Source organism: Lathamus discolor, chromosome 2, assembly GCF_037157495.1.
Source record: "Lathamus discolor isolate bLatDis1 chromosome 2, bLatDis1.hap1, whole genome shotgun sequence".
NCBI lineage: Eukaryota > Metazoa > Chordata > Aves > Psittaciformes > Psittacidae > Lathamus > Lathamus discolor.
This window is the reverse complement of record NC_088885.1, coordinates 49404231-49423504: the sequence shown is the minus strand read 5'-3', so window position 1 is coordinate 49423504 and position 19274 is coordinate 49404231. Positions and strand designations below refer to the sequence as shown.

Genomic DNA, 19274 nt, shown 5'->3' with positions numbered 1-19274 from the left:
ACATAGCCTGTTATGAAATGTCTTTTCTTCATTCCAGCCACATCACTCTTAGATAGCGTATAGCTTCTAGTTTGTCCTATGGACTGAGATGCAGCATCTTAGTAACACTCACTGAAGCCTGACACTAAGCCGGGCTGTTTATCACCTTGCTCAAGGTTCTCTGTTGTTCTTAAGCTCAGAGTCACTATCATTAATAATATTTCTTCAGAGAGTTATCTACTTTTATAGTTTGATTCAATAACTCAAGAATTTCAATAAAGAACCATCTAACAAGCAAACTTCAGCTAAGTTAATCAAAAGGTGGATATACACAGTCAACTGAAAATGCAGCCTAACTCCGTGCTGGTTAGGACTTCCAGTTTCTCTGAGTGTATTCAGCTTTCCAGCGTGTCTGTAGTGGGCTAATCCATACAGCAGCTAAGTACCCACTCAGCTGCTCAGTCACTCCCTTCCTAGCAGGACAGGGGAGAGCACAGGAAGAGCAAAACCAAGAAAACTCATTGGTCAAGATAAAGACAGTTTAATGAGTGAAATAAAGAGAAAAAAATGATGCAAAGCAATCACTCATCACCTCCCACAAGTAGAATGATGCCCAGCCAGTCTCTGAGCAATAGCTACTTAGGAAGACTACACCTGCCCCTGTCCCCCCTCGCCTCCTTTTTTAATGCTGAGCATGACATTATATGGAGTGGGAAGTCCCACATCAGCTTGGTACAGCTTTCTTGCCTGTGTTCCCTCCTAGCCTCTTGCTCTTCCCCAGCATACTCACTGTGGGCAGTGGAGTGGTAAAGCAGTGGGCTGAGTAAAAAATGGGGAAAGCCTTGATGCTGTGCTGCACTGTTCAGCAATAGGTAAACCACTATTGTGCTATAAACACTATTTCCATCACAAATCCAAAACATAGCTCCATACAGGATGCTAAGAAAAAAGTTAACTCTAAAAAGTTAACCAGGCAGATCCAGCACAATACTACTTCCAACAAGGCATACTTGGGCATTGAATCTGGCTTACTGCTGCTTAGTGCCCCTGGTTTTATTATTTGTCCTGAACAAATGACTTGTCTCGTAGGTGCAGCAGCCACCTTGAACAGTCCAGAGATCACTGCAAGCCTTCAATGGAGACTTTCATTAGTGGCAAGCAAACTTCTGCAGTTAACTTGTCCTTGCTATCTACAGCACCCTTCATTTCCCTTCACGGACCAGAAGCCACATTAAGTTCAGTGATTTTTCAGAAGTAGCTACACCACAGCTGCAGGGGCGAGCTGACAGGCCTCATCCTGATCTACCAGGAGAGTCAGAGCAGTCAGCTGTGAAGGTATGTCATCACTTCCCTCCTTCCCCCCCTCTGTAAAAGACATCACATTGGCATGTCCAAATGGCTAAAGATACAGGAGCATATAAGAAAGCTATGGTTACCAAGTAACCAGCTCATCTATTTCTCCTCCATTTTCCCTTTCTGATCAAGGGAAAGTAGTGTCCTTGCTGCTTGCTGTGCCCCTTCCAGCCAAGTGTTTAAGCTTGGTTAGTTGCTGACTAGGAAAGCACACCAACCCACATCTGCTAACTGGCCTGAACCGATACCACTCAATTTGTGCTGTCCCAGGTAGGAGTGCCTGAAGATGTCCTAGATGTTTTCTGAGTTGTCCTCTCTGTGTTGTCATCACACAGGACTTTAGATATGGATAAAGAAATGAAGAAGCCTATATTCTTGCAAAGAAACATTCAGTAGAAGAGATTTCAAAACCTCAGTCAGTACCTTTTGTATCAAATCCGTGCCAGAAATATGGAGGAAGATGCTGATTGAGTTCATAGATGTTTCTAACCTACAAGATGTACTTTTCTCTCAAGACTATTGATTAAGTTTTATTAGAGTAGAACTGTTCAGAGGGATTCAAGTGCTGCTTGTGAGACTACAGGAAATTTTCTTAAAACTTTTATTCCTGGAGAACATTATGTCAGCAATTACAGAATGTCAAACTGAAGAACTGTACATCTGGGACACTGAATGACTTTTAACCCTGCTCAGCTTTGCAGTCTCATATGTTTGATAATAAAACCCAAAGCCACCGGGGGCTGAAGGGATACTCTGCTGGTAGTCGGGGAGAAAGCAAGCAGTAATGGAGATGTGGCATACCTCTTGTATTCATATTCTAGTAACATGAAGGTTACTTCTAGCCTAGAAGGTCACTTTTAGACAAGTTCTGATGAAAGCCAGGATTCCTTAGTGATTTTGAACAGGGCAAGAGGCTAAGGAAGGCACAACACACAGCCATACTGGTCTATGCTGACCATTTTTTTTTTATCTTTGATGAAATAAAAAATCTTCACATTTACAATCAGGATAACAGCAAATGCTGGGATTGCAGTGTCACTGAGAAGATCTGTTCTGGCTTCCACACCTAAGCAATAATCAATGTTATATGCATGAGAAATCCTTTGATGTAAACTAGGGGTAACTGCCAGATATGAGAAGTGGGATGCACCACATAGAGTACAGGCAAGTTCTGCTGGGGAGACATTGACTTTGAAGAGGTTAGAGACATGGTAGATGACCAAATGGATATGGTACTTCCCAGCCAATGCAGCTGCCAACACAAAAGATGATTCCTGTACTATTAAAAAAGACAATTAAGTCAGAAATCATATTTCATCTGAGTAGGACACCTGTGGCATTATTACAGGAATAATATGTGAAGTTCTGATACCACATTTGGAAGGACAGGAAGAGATCAGGAGTCATAAAGATGACACACAGATCAGAAGAGCATGTCTAAAGATTCTTTATGTATTTATCAGAGACAATATGTGTACTGAGTCATGACAAAAATGAGATTCTTTATTCTAATTAAAAAATGTAATAAAATTAAAATAGCTGAATCTACTACCAGATAAATTTAAACTAGAAATAAGGTAAAATCCATTAAAAATGGAACACCTTCCTTCTAAAAAGGCAAGTTAACTTTATTCACTTGAAGACCTGGCAGAGAAAATAATATACTGTAGATCTGCCTAAAACTATTTGCTTGGTGTAGTTACCACTGGGTGAAAACGCAGAGGCTATTCAGAAATTCAGACCAGACAGCTACAGTGCTCAATCTGTCCTTACAATCATGATGCAATAAAGATTCCTGGAGAATGCAAGTTAAAACCCATATTATCCCTGGGTACTTTCTTCCAATTAGTGGATCAAAACAGAATGAAAGAGACGTAGCAAAATAATTTTCCATTGTAAGCAATAAACTATGAGCAGAAAATATCTATCTAGTTAATCGAGTAGTGGTTGGAATTCTTTCATAAACAGAAGGAATCTGTTTTGCAATATACTAAAGCAAGCCCTTGGAAACTCGATTTTACATTACATGACTAAATACTATTTCTGGAGTACAGAGTATGCATTCTGCCACTACCATGCACTTTTCTGAATTACTGTATTCATGGGCAGAATAAATGCTATGAGAGCATGGGAGGGATGAAATAGTTCATAATGTAACAGAAATTTACTACCTGTGTATGCAAAAACATTAAGTACCCCATGCATTTTCTTAATACGTCTACAACCAAGCAGCCAAAGGAAATACAATGAATGCTTCTTACTGAACACCATTTTCTCAAAACAACTCTGAGCTTAAGGAGTGAAAAATCTTACCTGCAAACATATTGCCAGGTTAACTCTACAGCCAAGCGATGTGCTGACAGCCCGTGGATGGAGACCAAGGTCTTTAAACAATTTTGAAAACGACTGAGTAAGAGCTATCCGAGGTCGTTCTTCCGCCACTACTACACATGTCCGCACACGTGAAAGGTCCAGTCCTCTTGCCTAAAAAGAAGTTAAAATGTAACAAAGGCCACAAATGGGTGGATCTAATGAAAACCAGTTAGTAGTACTCAAGTGTGTTAGGTAGGTATTAGATTTCAGAGGAACACCAGAATAGAGGATAAGGTACCAGTATCATTTCCATCTTTCCTGGAGGCCGGAAGAACAGATGACAGACTAATAGCCATAGAAGAGCAAACATACCTGCTTGTCATCTCAGTGTTAGCACATAGAAAGAGATGGATATGCTAATTCTTAATGGAGAGAATGCTGTTTCCCAGTATTAATTCAGAAAGCCAGCAAATAATAGCAAACAGGAAGCAGTGTCTAGACTTGCAAAAACTGATTAGGAAATTATTAAGTGAAGATGTTAAGGGCTGGAGACATCTTAAATAACAGTATCCTAAGATCTGCTTTATTTCAGTAACATACTGGAAATTCTAGATGATTACAGAAATGTAGCTGGCTACCTGGCTTTTAATTCTGAGGGGAAATAAAAAGAACATATACCCCCCATGCCTCCCCTCTGAGGTCAATCCAGTTAAAACAACACAGTACTTTTAAGTATGTGATTATTTAACTACAGGGGCTAAAACCAAACTAGTACTTCATATAATCAGGGAATTGATAAAACATAATACACAGTATAATACTCCTTGGGCCTCTTGGATGGAAAACACCTCTGTTTTCCAACACTTGCCTATCAACACAGGCTTCAACACAGATCAGAAAGCTTAGGTAAATAAGCCTTTTCTTGATGTTTAAAAGCCCTGTGATCTGAAAAAGAATGATTGATATTCATATATAGCCTTTGGCAAGGAATAACAGAGGTTCTGTGGAAGCTGCCCTTGCCCTGTGATGATTTTCTCCTCGCTACAGACATTTAGCACAGCTGTTCATGGCAGGAAAAGCTCTCAAACACCACCGTGCAGACGACAGGCTGTGCAGGATGACAAAATCACTCACCTTCAGTGACTCTGTTTGTGAACCGAGTCCCTTAGTACAAAGCTCCATGACTGAATAGGAACAAAAAGTGTCTCTCACTTTGTACTGACTCACGGCAAGAAGCCATAGAGCGGGATTGGTCTCCAGTTCTGAGGGAGGAATCAAAATAGACTGGTGTCCTGAATAAACGCTGTAAAGAAACAAGATTTGTTAATGCACACTTAATGCCAGTGTCCACAGATGTTTACAAGCTATAGGGCACTAGAATGTAAAGTTTATCACAGAACTGGATGAACCATGTAGTATCTTGCAGTTCTCCACAGGTCCAGTAGTTTAACATGAACTTTAACTCTGGTTTTTGCTATACCTTTAGAGTCTATGATGAATCGTGAGGAACACAGGCAGAACACACTCCTAAAATACTAATTAACTCAAAACACCCATGGACTTTGCCGTTAGAACTGTACTGAAGAAAGCAAAATAGCTCCATTATTAATGGTTCTAATAAACAGCATTATAATATCAACAAAAATTATGTGTTGCTGACAAATAATTGAGCAATTACCATTTTAAGATACCTTGATTAAAAGAGTACTTGATTGCTTTATATGGAACTAACTTCTCCCCTGCTGAGGCAAGCAAGAGGTTTGCAATCATTTTCAATGGAATAAATCTGGCCCAGATTTAACAATCCTTGTGGCTTTAGATTTCTCCTGTGAAAGTTTTATGACCTTTAAAAACCCAAATATACTACATCTCTTGCTTACTGGATATCCTGTGATCATAATTATTGAGTAAAGGCACTTACCAGCATCCCTGAAGGAAATGATTATTCCAGAGCTAATTTTTCTGGTACTCAGGATTCTCCCAAGGGGAAAAATACTCCCAATTCGATGTCTTTTAATTCCCATGGGTCTTATGTTGCTCACTCAGACAGGCAGATTTACCATTAATTTTACAGTCCCCTCACACCTTAGATGAGAATGGCCATAGCATAAAACCCCCAAATCATGGAACTTCTGAGAAGCGACCATAAAGCTCCAGAGATTTACGATGCACATGAGAGAAATTCATTTATGACTTGAAAATTTGAAATGCCAGCTTGATAAAATAAAGCTGACGTTTTCAAATCCAAGCGCCTGAGGTAAGACACAAAATGGAACTATATTTTCAGGAATGTGAGCATCCCTGTAAGATCTGACATTAGGAAGAAGATACACACCTTTGCAATTCTTGAAGATGGGCTGCTCAGAAAGCTTCCCTCCTTGGTGAGTGAGTGCCCCCACATCCCCCAAACCCCCAGACACATATGAGAATGCTTTCAAAAGCTGTAGAGTTTAGAACAAGGTTTGTGTGACCTGTATGTCTTTACTTGGTATGATAAAGGCATAAAAGGTGTACAAGTCCAGACACAATGGCAGTTAATAATCTTAATATCTTAAGCTTAGGTCTCTGCTGGAGTATGAGCCAGAGGATATCACGGAATATGTATGAACTACAGCTCAAATAATTTCATTTATCATACAGTAAAAATTTTATCTTTGACTGCTTGTCCACATTTACGCCACTCTTGATGATTCATGACCAGTGATCTGCCACAAAGTGATGTGTTGTTGGATATGGCTGACATAACAACTATAGCACAGGATGGTCAAATGAAGCATTATGCTTTTATGTTGCATTTATGGAATCAGACTAAAATCTGACTGAACCTTGAGCATGTGCTTTATAAACATGTGAAAAGAGATGTTGGCTAAGTTACCCAAACCCTGCAAATGTAAGGTTAGGGCCCCACAAAAAATCAAGGTGTGTGATCTCTCTGGTAAATACATAATTCTTACAATCAGGAAACTGTAACCACTCGAGTAAGAATCTGGGAGGGGGTCCAATCTGTACAAATACTGTATACAGAGATTCAGCACCAAACCCTTCCCTCTGCCCCAGAACTCCTCTAGTTGGTGTAACCAATATAAGGAGAAAACAAAAATTCTGAACTGTTTATTAAAACAAGCTGTCAGGGGGACAAATGTGAGAGAATTATTACTCAGAATCAGAGTAAGATCCCTTAAGTGCCACTTATTCAACCAAGCAGAATGCCCCCCAAAGACCAAAATCAAAAGAACAAACTTCATCCCTGGACTGAGAAGTGCTCACACAAACTCCACACTAATAAGGGAGAAAAAAGGTGCCTTGTTTTCAGTATTAGAACAAAAAAGTTATTCCAAGTCCATTCCACCAGGAAATAGTCCAAAATGGTGGAATTTGGGAATACAAATTTACACCAAAGACAAATCTTTCCCCCCTCAGCAACACTAATGAGTGGGGGTGAACTGTCTCTCTTGATCAAATCATACTGGACAAGTAAGACAGACACTTATGTTTACTCTTAACCTCCACCCAACAGCCATGCAGCAAAGCATTTCATAGAATCATACAATCAAGTTAGGTTGCAAAAGACCTTCAAGATCAAGTCCAACCATTACCCCAGGACTGCCAAGACCACCACTAAACCATATACTGAGGGCCTCATCTACTGAGAAATACTCTCAGAAATAACAGGAAATACCCACCAGGAACAAAACTTTCTGTGGTGCAGAACCTCAGATGAGTGCAGCTCTTGTCTATAGTACATAAACCTACAGAAACATGACACTGTGCCTGAAAACTTGATGGCCAACACAGGCTTTGTCTACCGAGCTGTGGTTTAATAACCCATGCATATCATCTGATTTGTTAGAGCAGTTGGTAGAGCTAAGTGAAGAACTACAAAGACATATTTCTGGAGTGAATGTGCCAGTCCCACAGATGAAGCAGCTTGGGAAGCACCTGGCTACTATGATTGTCAGTCATAATTTGGCTCACTTCCCTGAATCAGTCATAGAAACATGCAGGTTTTGTGAATCACTCCAAGCAACAAAATGTTCCTGGTATCCCTGTATCTTTGCAAATTTGCAGACTTTATAATTCCATGCTAACCTATGAGAAGCTGTATGTCACCAATGTTTTGGGGGGGAGAAGCTGAGGAAAAAAAGATACTCCCTTGTATAGCTGGTTGAAACATTTCTACCACTCTGGTGCTTTCAAATCACTGTGAGATGTTAGAGGTGTTTGCTTAGTATAGATGGCAACAACTAAGTTGAGGACCATGTGCTTGAACAGACAGACTGCAGCTGTGGAAGGCTGCTTTGGAGATGCTGGATAAGGCTAGATATGGTCCTGAACTGGTAGGAAGTTCTGTCAATGCTGCCTTCATGTAATTCTAGGTATGGCAGATATGTTTAGTAGGTATATCTAGGTATGGTACATTCTAGATATGGTAGAGTTAATCCTGAAACTGAGGCACTCAACAAATGATCAGTTCCATCTCACTTAGAAACATCATAGTCATCAAGAGATGGCTAACCTGTCAGCTTTGCTATTCTCACACTGGAAGCAACAATATCATGGTGAACACTGTGGCATCAGACAGGGTATCAGGAAAACCTGGGGTTAAATATAAATTGTAGACACTAAAATTACTATTCTGAAATTGCAACAATGTCTGATATATTGGAGTAGGTACAAGACTTCAGTTATATAAATACCCAGAAAGAACTGAACCAAGATTGTTTCTTCCACTGCTGTACAAACCTGTTGTCACAAAAGTAACCCTGTCTCCTGATATGAGTCATATAACAGCAGCAGACAGTCACAGTGCAGAGCTGCAGAGATGATCTAGCAGAGCTGCAGAGATGATCTAACAGACCTGGACATCTGTTTATCAGTCCCTACCATTTTTAAAAAATGCAAAATGAGTAGGTAAAAAAGAAGTCAAAAAAGGACAGTGATTACAGAGCATCCCTGCATCACCTGGTTACAGTGACTTCTGGGATGCAGACACAAGTGAAGTGCAGTCATAACTGAGGTGGGAGATCACCTTTTAGAAATGCTGTCTTCCTTCAGGGGACTGCAAAGCAATCTGGATTAAAAAAAAGTATTCATGTGGTGGACAAAGCCCTGGATTTTGGCAGTAAGTGAGGAGCCTTGTGTGCCTGCACTAAGCAAGGGCTGCCCAAGGACAAGAATACTCCAGTTAAATGCACCAGGATGTATTTTGGTATGGTGGCACCATCTGATCACAACACCGGTTCCACTGCTTGGCAGGCTGTTTTGGCAGCATACGGAGATGCCTGTAAGGATATTTTGCCACTTAACTGTTCCCTTGAATTGAAGATTTACCCCATGTTGTGCTGAGGCACATTAACAGTAAAGTCTGAGGTTTTATTATAGTTCCAGAAATTTCAGGAGGGCAATAAATGTTGACAACTGGCAACTGCAATTTGCAATTGAATTTTGGCAGGGTACTGGCCCGCCACTGCCATGATTTCAGGTGTCCTTCTCAGGTGATGTGAGCTGCTTTCCCACTTAGCTGCAGGAGGCAGGTACGTACTGCTGAGTCTTGTAAGCATATGCATTTAGTTTCATGGATTTCTACGGATGATACTTGGCATTTGGTGATGAGGGACAGGTATGACAAATAGGCATTTGGTAGAGCCTGAAATAATTTAGTTGCCATGCCCATAATTCAAACTATGTGATAACAGTCTGCATGCTGAGGGAACCTGAATGGGACTAAGCAAAAGCCTTCACAGTCATCTGGACCAGAGCTTGTAGGAAGGACAGTACACACCAGAGGAGAGCGTTTGGGTCTATACCTGTCCCAGGCTTCACAAGACTTGGGCCAAAACTAAATCTTCAGTTCTCTTGGAGACCAACTACATACACAAAACAGGGGGTTTTGGAGAACATGTAAAGGACCTCTCACCACCTGCAGAGTCCAAAGATGCCCAGCTGGCATACAGTGCACTAGCAGCATGCCTGCACATGGTAAGTAGATAAGCAATCAGTCCTGGAGTGACAGAGGTATCTCACAAAGAAGCTTAACTAATGTACAGCAAAGGAACCATTGCACAGGGCATGCAGATTTCTCCAGAAAGGAAAAGATCTCACCCATAAATCTTGATAGGCTTCTGGTGCCAAGAATAGGTCCAGCCTTCACAACTTTCGCATCAGAGTACTGGGAGTTGGTGAGAATGATGCCATAGCTCAGCACTTTGTTTTAGCTCAAGCTCTGATGTTGGTACCTCAATCAGATACCTGTAAGTCTTTTATTAACACTGAAACGCCAGTATTTTGTTCCTGTGGCGCCTGTATCACCTGTTGGGAGTGTGCTGTCTGCCCAGAATGAGAGACAGAGGTGAACTCAAACTTCTTGTTACTGGCGTGTCTTCCAAAGGCTTTAACCTCACCCTTTCAGAGACATGCTGCAGCAACCTCATCCTCACATGGGAAGCTTTCTATAATGGCTCTAGGTTGCTACTGGGCACTCATGAACTGATGCGTAATTCTCATTGGGTGGTGTTGACTGCTCCTGAGCACAAACACATCACTTGGCAGCACCAGGAGCAGGAATCATACACTTGGTGGAATTTGCAATGCTCAACACAAAGTCCCTTTATAAGCCCCTGCTCAGACTTGAGCAGCACTCATATGGTGCCATAGCAACCCCTCTGTTTGCCCCAGTGACTCCTCCATGTATGGGCTGATCTGCAGAGCCAGTGGAGTTAGCCTGTCAACACATCCCAGAAATTGCCTATCAAGGTAACTCAGGGCTCTCAACTGCCCTTGAACATTCCAGACTTGAGGCAGGTTTAACAGACCTATTGTAATGTGGCAGAGAAGCAAATTGCCTCTTCCACAAATTGCCACTGGCTAAAGACTCTATGCAAAATGGGTACATGGCAGGGTGTAGGCAGACGCACCTGTACATTCCTGCTGCTCCTGTTATGCACTTTGCAATACACGAGAGGGTTATATTCACATTCTTCACTTCCTATGCTGGAAATATCCTTTCCTGATCTGGCATTTAGGCTTCTTTATGCAGTCTTGCCTTTAATTTGCTATAAATGGGCTGGAAACTGGGTGAAATGCTCATGCCTGCCAGATAACTTCAAGTTAGCCTAAAAAACCTAACAGTAATTAATGAGTTCTAGCACACTAAAGTTTTCTAAAATGCAGTTCTCATGTTAATGCTGCAGTTCCTTGCTCACTTCCAGCACAGTCCCACCTGGCTGGTTAATAACCTTGCAGTCTCTTGCTGCAGAAGCTACCCCGTAGCACTACAGGGGACTTCAGCTTGTGGCTGTTGAACAGAGACAACAGGAGAGGGACAGGTGAAAGTCACTTCACTGCACCTTACCCGGAAAGCCTTCGCAGGACCGTTTTATAGTGTTCAAGTGCTCATGATATTTATCATGTGGCCACTGTGGACCAGAAAACTCAGTTCCTCTCGTCCAGTCTGAGTCTTACTGACTTGCACTACTACAACCTCAGTTTCTGAGAATATATGGTGTGTTTTTTTAATTATTAATGTACTTAATTTGACAAGGACAATACTATCTTTCAGTAGCAAAAGGAGAACTGCAATAGTGGTTGGCTTAGCTGGGCTAAAATGGAAGGAAAATACTTATTCTATTGCATCACTCAGCAACTATCAATTCAGTAAATCCTCACTAATGAACTGTAGAGTGCTCTGTTCTCCACACTGAGCAGCATTAAGATAGGGTTATCTTAATTTTAGGAAGCATTTTTGAACAATGGGATTTAGTATTCTTTTTTTTTACATATATTGGAGGACATTTTTAGTATTATTTTCTTTTAAAGAATGTAAAACATTTTAAGATGCAATGCAATGCAATGCAAGTCAGAATACTGGGACCACCTTCTCAGAATGGACAAATGACATCATTAAAGAGAAAAACACAAAAAAATGTATTATTTTATTGAGTCATGAGTAGGAACCTGTTAAAATCAGGAAGTTTGGAGTTTGTGAACTCACATGGGGCTGATGACTGCTGTCACACCCAGGATGTGCTGTTCAGTGGCAAAGCTTCCAAGAAAACCCTGCTGGAGCATGCAGCCAGTTTAGAGAGAACATGGTAAATCCCATTTTTTTAAAATGTATTGCTCTGCTTTGCAAGGTTTCTTTTCTTTATTATTTTATACCCTTTAGGGCATAAAACAATAAATTTAAAAAAATAAAAAACTTTGCAAAACTATGCAATATATTCCAAACTTACCAAAGGGCTGGCTCCATGCTCCAGCAGCTTTCCTAAGTAGCTCTGACCTTACAGAATGGGGCATTCTGGGGCACCGCAGTGAAGCAGGCCAGCACAACGTCTAAGAACCTACAATGGGGATAAAAGGTTAGTTTTTCTTTCATTCCTGAATCAGTGCCTCTTTTGGTCTAGTTACTAAACGGATTAAAATGTACTTGTCATTTCAACAGCATGCAGCACAGGAGGTTGCTGTCTCTTCCTGGTGGGCTCCTAAACTGAAAGTTCCTTTTTACCTCTCAAAACCTCCTAGCTGATCAAAAATTGAAGATCTAACTTCATTTCCATATATCATTAAAAGAATTAATTTAGTTAATGGGAGTGGTGACAGACAGTCATAACTTTACAGTAGAATCCTCTGAGGTAGAAATATGGACTGTAAAACGTTGGGGAGGATTTGAGTACACTAAACTACAAAGAGTAAAATGCAAAGCTGCAAAGTTAGGAAGATTCTAATAGCCTCCAGGATGTATTTTTTGCTATCAGATGAAATAATACTCATTTCTAAAATAGTAATGAAATGGAAATTAAGTTTGTAAGTGGAATTAATGAAGCTCTATCTGACATCAGCATTCTCTAAATGACAGTTGCAATTCAAGAAGCCTGCAATTTTTCTTGTTTTATATGAACAGGAAATCAGTGGCAAAGAAGAGATTGACACAATGGTTCCTAAGATTAGAGTGTTGCTGGCCTGACCTCAGTTCCTTCAACTCCCTCGTTTCCTTTCTCTTCTTTGAAAATGGTATAAAGTTTTCTATTCCTTCTGTAAGCTACAGAGGGGCACGGACCTTGATTGCTTTCTCCCAAAGGCTTGCTGCCTGAATTCAGTTGCCAGTCATAAACAAGCTTCTCCTCCTAAAAGGCTGAATAGTATAAATATTGGGAGGGACCTAAGGGCATCAAATACTTATTTGTTGCAAATACATTTCTGGAAGAAACAAATATTTCTATATTCAGGAGAGTCATGGGCACCACAAATTACTTGGGTTTTGGACAGGTTAACATTTATCTGTATTTCATGGTTCAATCATGATACTGCACAGAAGTTATTCTCAGATGCTCCATGTCCCAACATTATCCCATACAATAATAAACTCCTTAGCTGAACTCTCCTATGGTGCTCTACCATCCTTCCATGGTCTCACTGAATGCATCATGGCAGATTTGGCTTAGCCCCCAGCAGAGTGCGGGCCTAACAGTTGACATCAGGGCATGCTGGAACACACAAGTCTATATAGGAAATCACAGAATCATAGAATGGCTTGGGTTGGAAGGCACCTTAAAGATCATCCAGTTCCAATCCCCTGCCATTGGCAGGGACACCTTCCACTAAACCAGGTTGCTCAAAGCCCTATCTAACCTGAGCCTGAACACAGCCAAGGATGGGGGAGCCACAAACAATATTTTAAGAATTTAACTTAAAATGAGTAATTTAATTAAAATTTCTGAAAGGTTTTCTGAGTTGTTTTTGGGTTTTTTTTGTTTTGTTGTTCTTATTTTTTTTAAGCTTCAATATATTTACTGGATTATCTTCATTTTAGTAACTAAAAATAGCAGTACTGCTAACACCAAAGAACTTTCGATGGAGGGAGACAAGATACTGTATCTTCATAAAAATGTGCTCTATTAACACTCCCATAGCTCTCTCCCTTTGCCTCTGCATCAACCAAGCTAACTTGGAAAAAAAAAAAAGAGAGAGAAAAGAATCGATGGAACTGCTTTCAGTTACAGCAACTGTAACTTCCCTAGAGTATAGAGATTGACAGAACTGCTAGATTTCTAAACTTTCGAACAAAAAAGCTGATTCACATTTCACTGTTTTTTTCTGATAGCTTTGCTACTGCCACAAAAGCACCCTTCTGCAAGAAGACACGTCTTCATGTCTCTGCAAAACTCACATCCGTAAGTCACACAAATGAGGAAGTCCCAGATATCTACTTGTACTTTCAGACTGAGAATGAAAAAGAGGACATCAGCAAACCACTTCCTTAAGGTAATATTGGAAAAGCTCTGCCTTCATCAAATAAAACTAGAACGACTCTGTGGAAACAGCTGTAAACCTGCAGGAAGTCAATGAGCAGCTGTGTTGATGTTCTGCACTCCTAAATCTAACCACCTACAGCCATGCCCTGCTCAGACAAAGCGTATTCTCTGTACAGCGCTCTCGGTATAGCTTCCAGCAATTCCAATTGCTTTTGTCAGTCCCAGAAGTAGTGTCTGTTTTTCTCATCCTTTTATCACTCACATCATCCAGTTTGTTGTGCCGTAGTACAATGGAAACAGTATTTCAAAAGGCTGAGGAGAAACCTCACCTGCAGAGGCACCAGAGGACAAACCCAAGTCCACAGTAGGGGTCCAAGCAAATAGCGACTTCTCTGGAGGGATAAAGCTCACACTGCAGCTTAATAGAACGACAAAAGGCACTAGTGGCTGCATGAGACATCTGAAAGACAACAGCAAAGTAATTAAAATGATCAACTATGTCATTTGGAAGGCTCATTCCAAAACCGCGCCAAGTGCTTAAATCTGCTACAGGATAAAGAAAACAAATAAATATTGACTTTGTGCTCAGAGTAAACACACATGTAATTTATATCTAAGAAAACGTAATTTTCCTTTAAGAGGGCATCCAAATAATCGTGAAAGGGTAAGGGAGACAGAATGAATGGTACGTTTGAAGTGATTTAGGGAGAAAGCTGTGAGTGGTTTGAAAATGTGCTCCAAGCTGTACGCAAAGCTAATGGTAACAAGCTAAGCTTCCTCAAAGAACAAAGGAATGAATGACTGCAGGATCTGAACGAAATATTTTGCAGATAATAAGTAACATGCTTCTAAGTACATATTTCTTAATGCAATAAATAAAAAAAGTTGATGGACTTTTTAAATTGAAGAGCATTTTGCATGCAAAACAGTACTAAGGACCTAATCATTCAGTGAGAAAGATCCCCCAAAAACTCAGTAAAGTTTCTGTAAAATGTCTTCAGGTTCTCCAGCTCCTAACTGAGAAACAGGCTTTTAAAATCATGGCAAGAAACTCTCAGAGATAAAACAAGCAGAAAGCAGAAACAACAACAAAAAAAAAAACCCAACAATTAAAAGGAAGTTCTTCTGATCCTTCCCCTAGTGTTAGGACATTTCCTACGCTCACGCATCCTGGCTTAGAAGTTCTAACTGCAGTGGGAACAGAATTACATCTTTTAATCTTTGTCCTCTCTGTTAATAACAAGAAAGATACCCGTGTTAGAAATACAGCCTGGATAGGATTTAACTCATCTAACCCTTGAACTCTGCCACATACTGAGCTAGTTGCCTTATGTACTGTTAAGAGTCAATGGAGGGGAACAGGCACTTGGAAGGTAAAATTTATTTGATCTTAAGGTAAACAGGGGAATAAAGCTTCAGAAGTGACTTTTCCTCCATTGCCAGTGAAAGCTGTAACGGAGGCTGGACATGTTCCAAGTGATGCAAAAGGACCAGCTCAAAACAGGTATCCCCACAATGATCATTGGCCGTCTGCAGAGATTAATTCTACTGTAGCTGAATCAAGACCACTTTTACACACATAATTATACTGAACTCCAGAGGTCCAGAACTGGTATTATTCTGTAAATTTTTACACAATACTGGGTGCGAGCTATTGAAAAGGCTGAGAGCGAATGTCAGTGGAATCTACTACTTCCAAAGTGATTACAAAACATTTATCAACTTTTCAGAAGCCACGTGAGTTGTTTAGCCATTTTCTTTTCTTTTTTTTTTTAATTTAACACCACTGCATTACGGATATAAGCCTCGTGGCCTCTCACAATCCTTTTGCAATTAATTGAACACTAATGATTATCTAGCAGATGGTAACTGTTTACATAAACCTGCTGAATTAGCAACCTGGAAGTGCTGTGACCCAGATTTCAGAAGCTAATTGAGAATTCCTTGATGGGTTTATCTGGATTTCCCTTTGGCCACATTAAGAAAAGGTTCATTGACTGGCCCTGCCTTTGGCCATCTTTGAAGCTCTTCAGATACTGACTCTGCATTGTCAGTAGTCATTCCTGCAAGCTTGATAAGGTGGAATTCATGCCAGATTTAATCTGGATGACTGCATCTGAAACAATCATTTAAGGCTCCCTTTAGAAGAAATGAAGACTTACGTGACATTCATCCCATTCAAAACTAGATGTTTCAGACAAGTCAGACCCTAAAAGTCCTTGCTTCTCTCTTGATTACTGAGGAGCCCAATGAGTAATCCACATCTGTAGGCATTGCGGCTATTTAAAGTTAGAAGAAATGAATCGTCCAGGAGTGCTCTATACATGACCATCAGCCAGCTCACCATTCAACCATCAGTCAGTCTCAGGCTGGCTAGTTCACTGCTTCCTGCTTCTAATTCTCCACACAAAAACTAGGAAAACAATGCTTTCTTTGCTTATAAAGAATGCTGACAGCTTCTAAAAATAGATGAGTGATGCCCAAAAGTATGACGAATTCAATACAGGCTATAAGTGTGATATGTCAGCAGAGATTGCTGAAGTAATCATAATCCTTGGATATGCAACAGTTAGGAATAAGGAAGAATAATAAGAAGGTAAGAATAACAGTGATTTTACATTTGCCTGTGTGTTGGTGAAACCAACACTATAACAATATTTAAGTTAACAGCTACATAAATCAGCTTTGATGAACTGTGGGTAAAGGGTTGGAGAAAATGGCAGAATAGAAATTTAAAACAGCCCAGGATGCCTAAGCTTATCAAACAAATACATCAATGATTTTTTTGCTGCTTACTCTAGTATTGTACCAGGTGAATATACCAGAAACATCAGCAGTTCCCTTAACTGCATGAAGAAAAGAATATTGAATGGCAATTGCCAGTAGCTGAGTTGCAACAAGGAGGAAACAATGAATGGGTATTAGCATGAGTAAAAAAAGGATGAGTAAATCTCATTTCCTTCATAAAATGGAAATAATAGATGTGCCAGTTAAAGAATGCTTCAGGCAGACAAGTAGTGGGCTATCTGCATGGATACTGGAATGAAATTTTTAGTCTGAGGAGAAGAGGAGCTAAACTCACCTCACACAGTACCCTAGCAAGTATGGAACTAATTTAATATTAACGGAATTGAATAATGACTGCAAGGAAGGAAGCAATTCCATTTCTATTACCAAAAATCAAGAGGAGTTACAAATCAAGAGCAATGTACCACCTGCCAGCCAGGTGTGATTGACAGCAGCAATGCAAGCTTCAACAAGAAGTCCCTACCTTTACCCCTGCTAGCATGCCAGTTGTGGAGACACTGAAGTCAAGGTAAGCAAGCGTTTCGGGGTTAGAAGGTTTGTAGATCTGTGCAGGTCGCTTCTTTGGCAAATCATCTAGTGAAAACAGAGAAAGAAAGTGTGCGTGTCTTACTCCCATGACAGATAGACCTCTGAGGGCTTGACAAATGCAACGATAAGAGAAGACACAGAGGTCTCCTAGCCTTAGTACTCACCTGTATCTAGTACCGGAGGCCATGTTCTGACATCCACTGCTGCTGCTGCCTCTCGCGACCGTAACAATTTACATATTAATTGTGTAGTCATTAAGCAGGCAGAGCGGCTCACCTAGGAATTTAAGAAATAAATAAGAATACAATGGGATACTGATTAATTCTCCCATAAAAATGAGCAAGACCATGATTTATTTTCTGCCAGAACAGGACACAGGCATATTAGTCTTACGTTTTCCAATCAGCAGGTAGAGAGATGCACAAAAAATGTAGCTCACAAAGCAGACGAAGACATGTGAGTTTTACAAATTACATGAAAATTACACTTTGAGAAGTGTTGTAATGAAACTAAAGGCACCTTAATAGTGAGAATGTGGCTTTTCCAAAACATTTTAGCAGTTATCAACCCAGAATGCCAGTGTAGAATGCTGTGACCAGAGCACTTCCTATTTGATGGCGATATATCTTGGTTTATAAACAGTATTTTCACATAACCCAAAACCTAGCCTGACATTTATATGAATAATTTCACTATCTTAAGTCAATTTTGTTACCCACGTATTTCCAATTCCTATGCTAGTGATAAACCACTGGGAACTCTTCTGATTACTGGCAAAAGTAGCTCTAGACCACAAATTGTGCAAGTGGCACTAAGGAATGAAATGTGGAGCTTACTTCAAATACCATCTGCACTGAATTCTAGATGACGTGCTGACTCTATTCTCCTTTTAGATTTGCTGCTTTTAAAATTAATAAGTAGCAACTACTAGACTATTTCTTACTGATTATAAAAAATAATATATTTAAGGATATATTCAGACAAACATTAATATGAACACTGTTGCTCACTGAAGATAGTACAGAGGAAAAACTGAAAAGGCAACATTATTCTTCTTTTATGAAACTTTGAGGAACTAAGCTAAGAGGTTTGTTTTTTTTCTTTAAGGAATCTGAAACATTTCGTTACACACAGAATTTCTCATGTTCAACTTATGGAAATCACTAACAATATGTACATTGAATTTTACCCTGGAGCAGAAGAGATACACTTCTGTCAACAGTAATCTCATGTAAGTCAACTTTATAGAGCACATGAGGAAACAGAAGCATAAAAGCACTGACCCTAGCTCTACTTACTTCCTCTAACTCCATGATTTCCCTGTATGAACAATCTAAATATTTCAAGCTAGAAGCAAAGACAAATGAAGCCACTGTAGCATTCCTCACTCCAATCATGTCACTGTCATGTCAAGGCAAGGTAATTCTTACATAGGTGTTCTTAATCTTCTAGTGAAGCCATAAATCAAAAGGAATTTCATGAGTTGGTAGTTACTAGCTCTCTCAGGAATTACGTTATCTGGGAGATCAGGAGGTTCATTAAAATACAGAATGTCCATGTCTGGAGAATAGCAAGTCAGAGGTAAACACAAGGGGATGGTGGGAAGGAGAAAGAAGACATCTGAGCTACAAATTAGCAACTGCTTGAGATGGGGTTCAATAAAGTTCAGTTATATTTTACTACAACCAGTTCATCACCAAGACACAATTATGTAGACCAAATTTTGCCCAGAAGTCATTTTTACTGACTTCAAAAGGTGCTGTGTAGTCATATAGCATGTCAGAGAAGGTTTTGACCTCATCACACCAGAAAATTTGTATGATTGCTTTGTCAATGAAGGAACAGCTTCAATATTTTATTTTCCACAAGGTCATTCCTCTCCAAAATCAAAGAAAATCTTGTGTAAATCAGAGCTGAGAGGCTTTTAAGTCAAACTGGCATTATTATAGCTAATACATTTCAACATTTTATTCAAAGTTAATCTATTGAACGGACAATGATTACAAATCAGCTTAGACCTGTACTTAGTTTTTCATCATGAAA

General features: G+C 40.0%; 1 protein-coding gene across 5 annotated transcripts in view; it reads right to left on the bottom strand.

Annotated features, from left to right (window-relative positions):
- Positions 1-19274, bottom strand: part of DIP2C (disco interacting protein 2 homolog C) — a 320749-nt gene that overhangs the window by 34279 nt on the left and 267196 nt on the right. For all 5 annotated transcript variants that reach the window (XM_065666772.1, XM_065666777.1, XM_065666771.1 and 2 more), the window contains 5 exons: positions 17396-17507; positions 17167-17276; positions 14225-14355; positions 4780-4948; positions 3646-3816 (listed from right to left, as the gene is read on the bottom strand). In XM_065666772.1, the coding sequence (XP_065522844.1) occupies positions 3646-3816; positions 4780-4948; positions 14225-14355; positions 17167-17276; positions 17396-17507 (693 nt within the window). The remainder of the gene's footprint in view (positions 1-3645; positions 3817-4779; positions 4949-14224; positions 14356-17166; positions 17277-17395; positions 17508-19274) is intronic.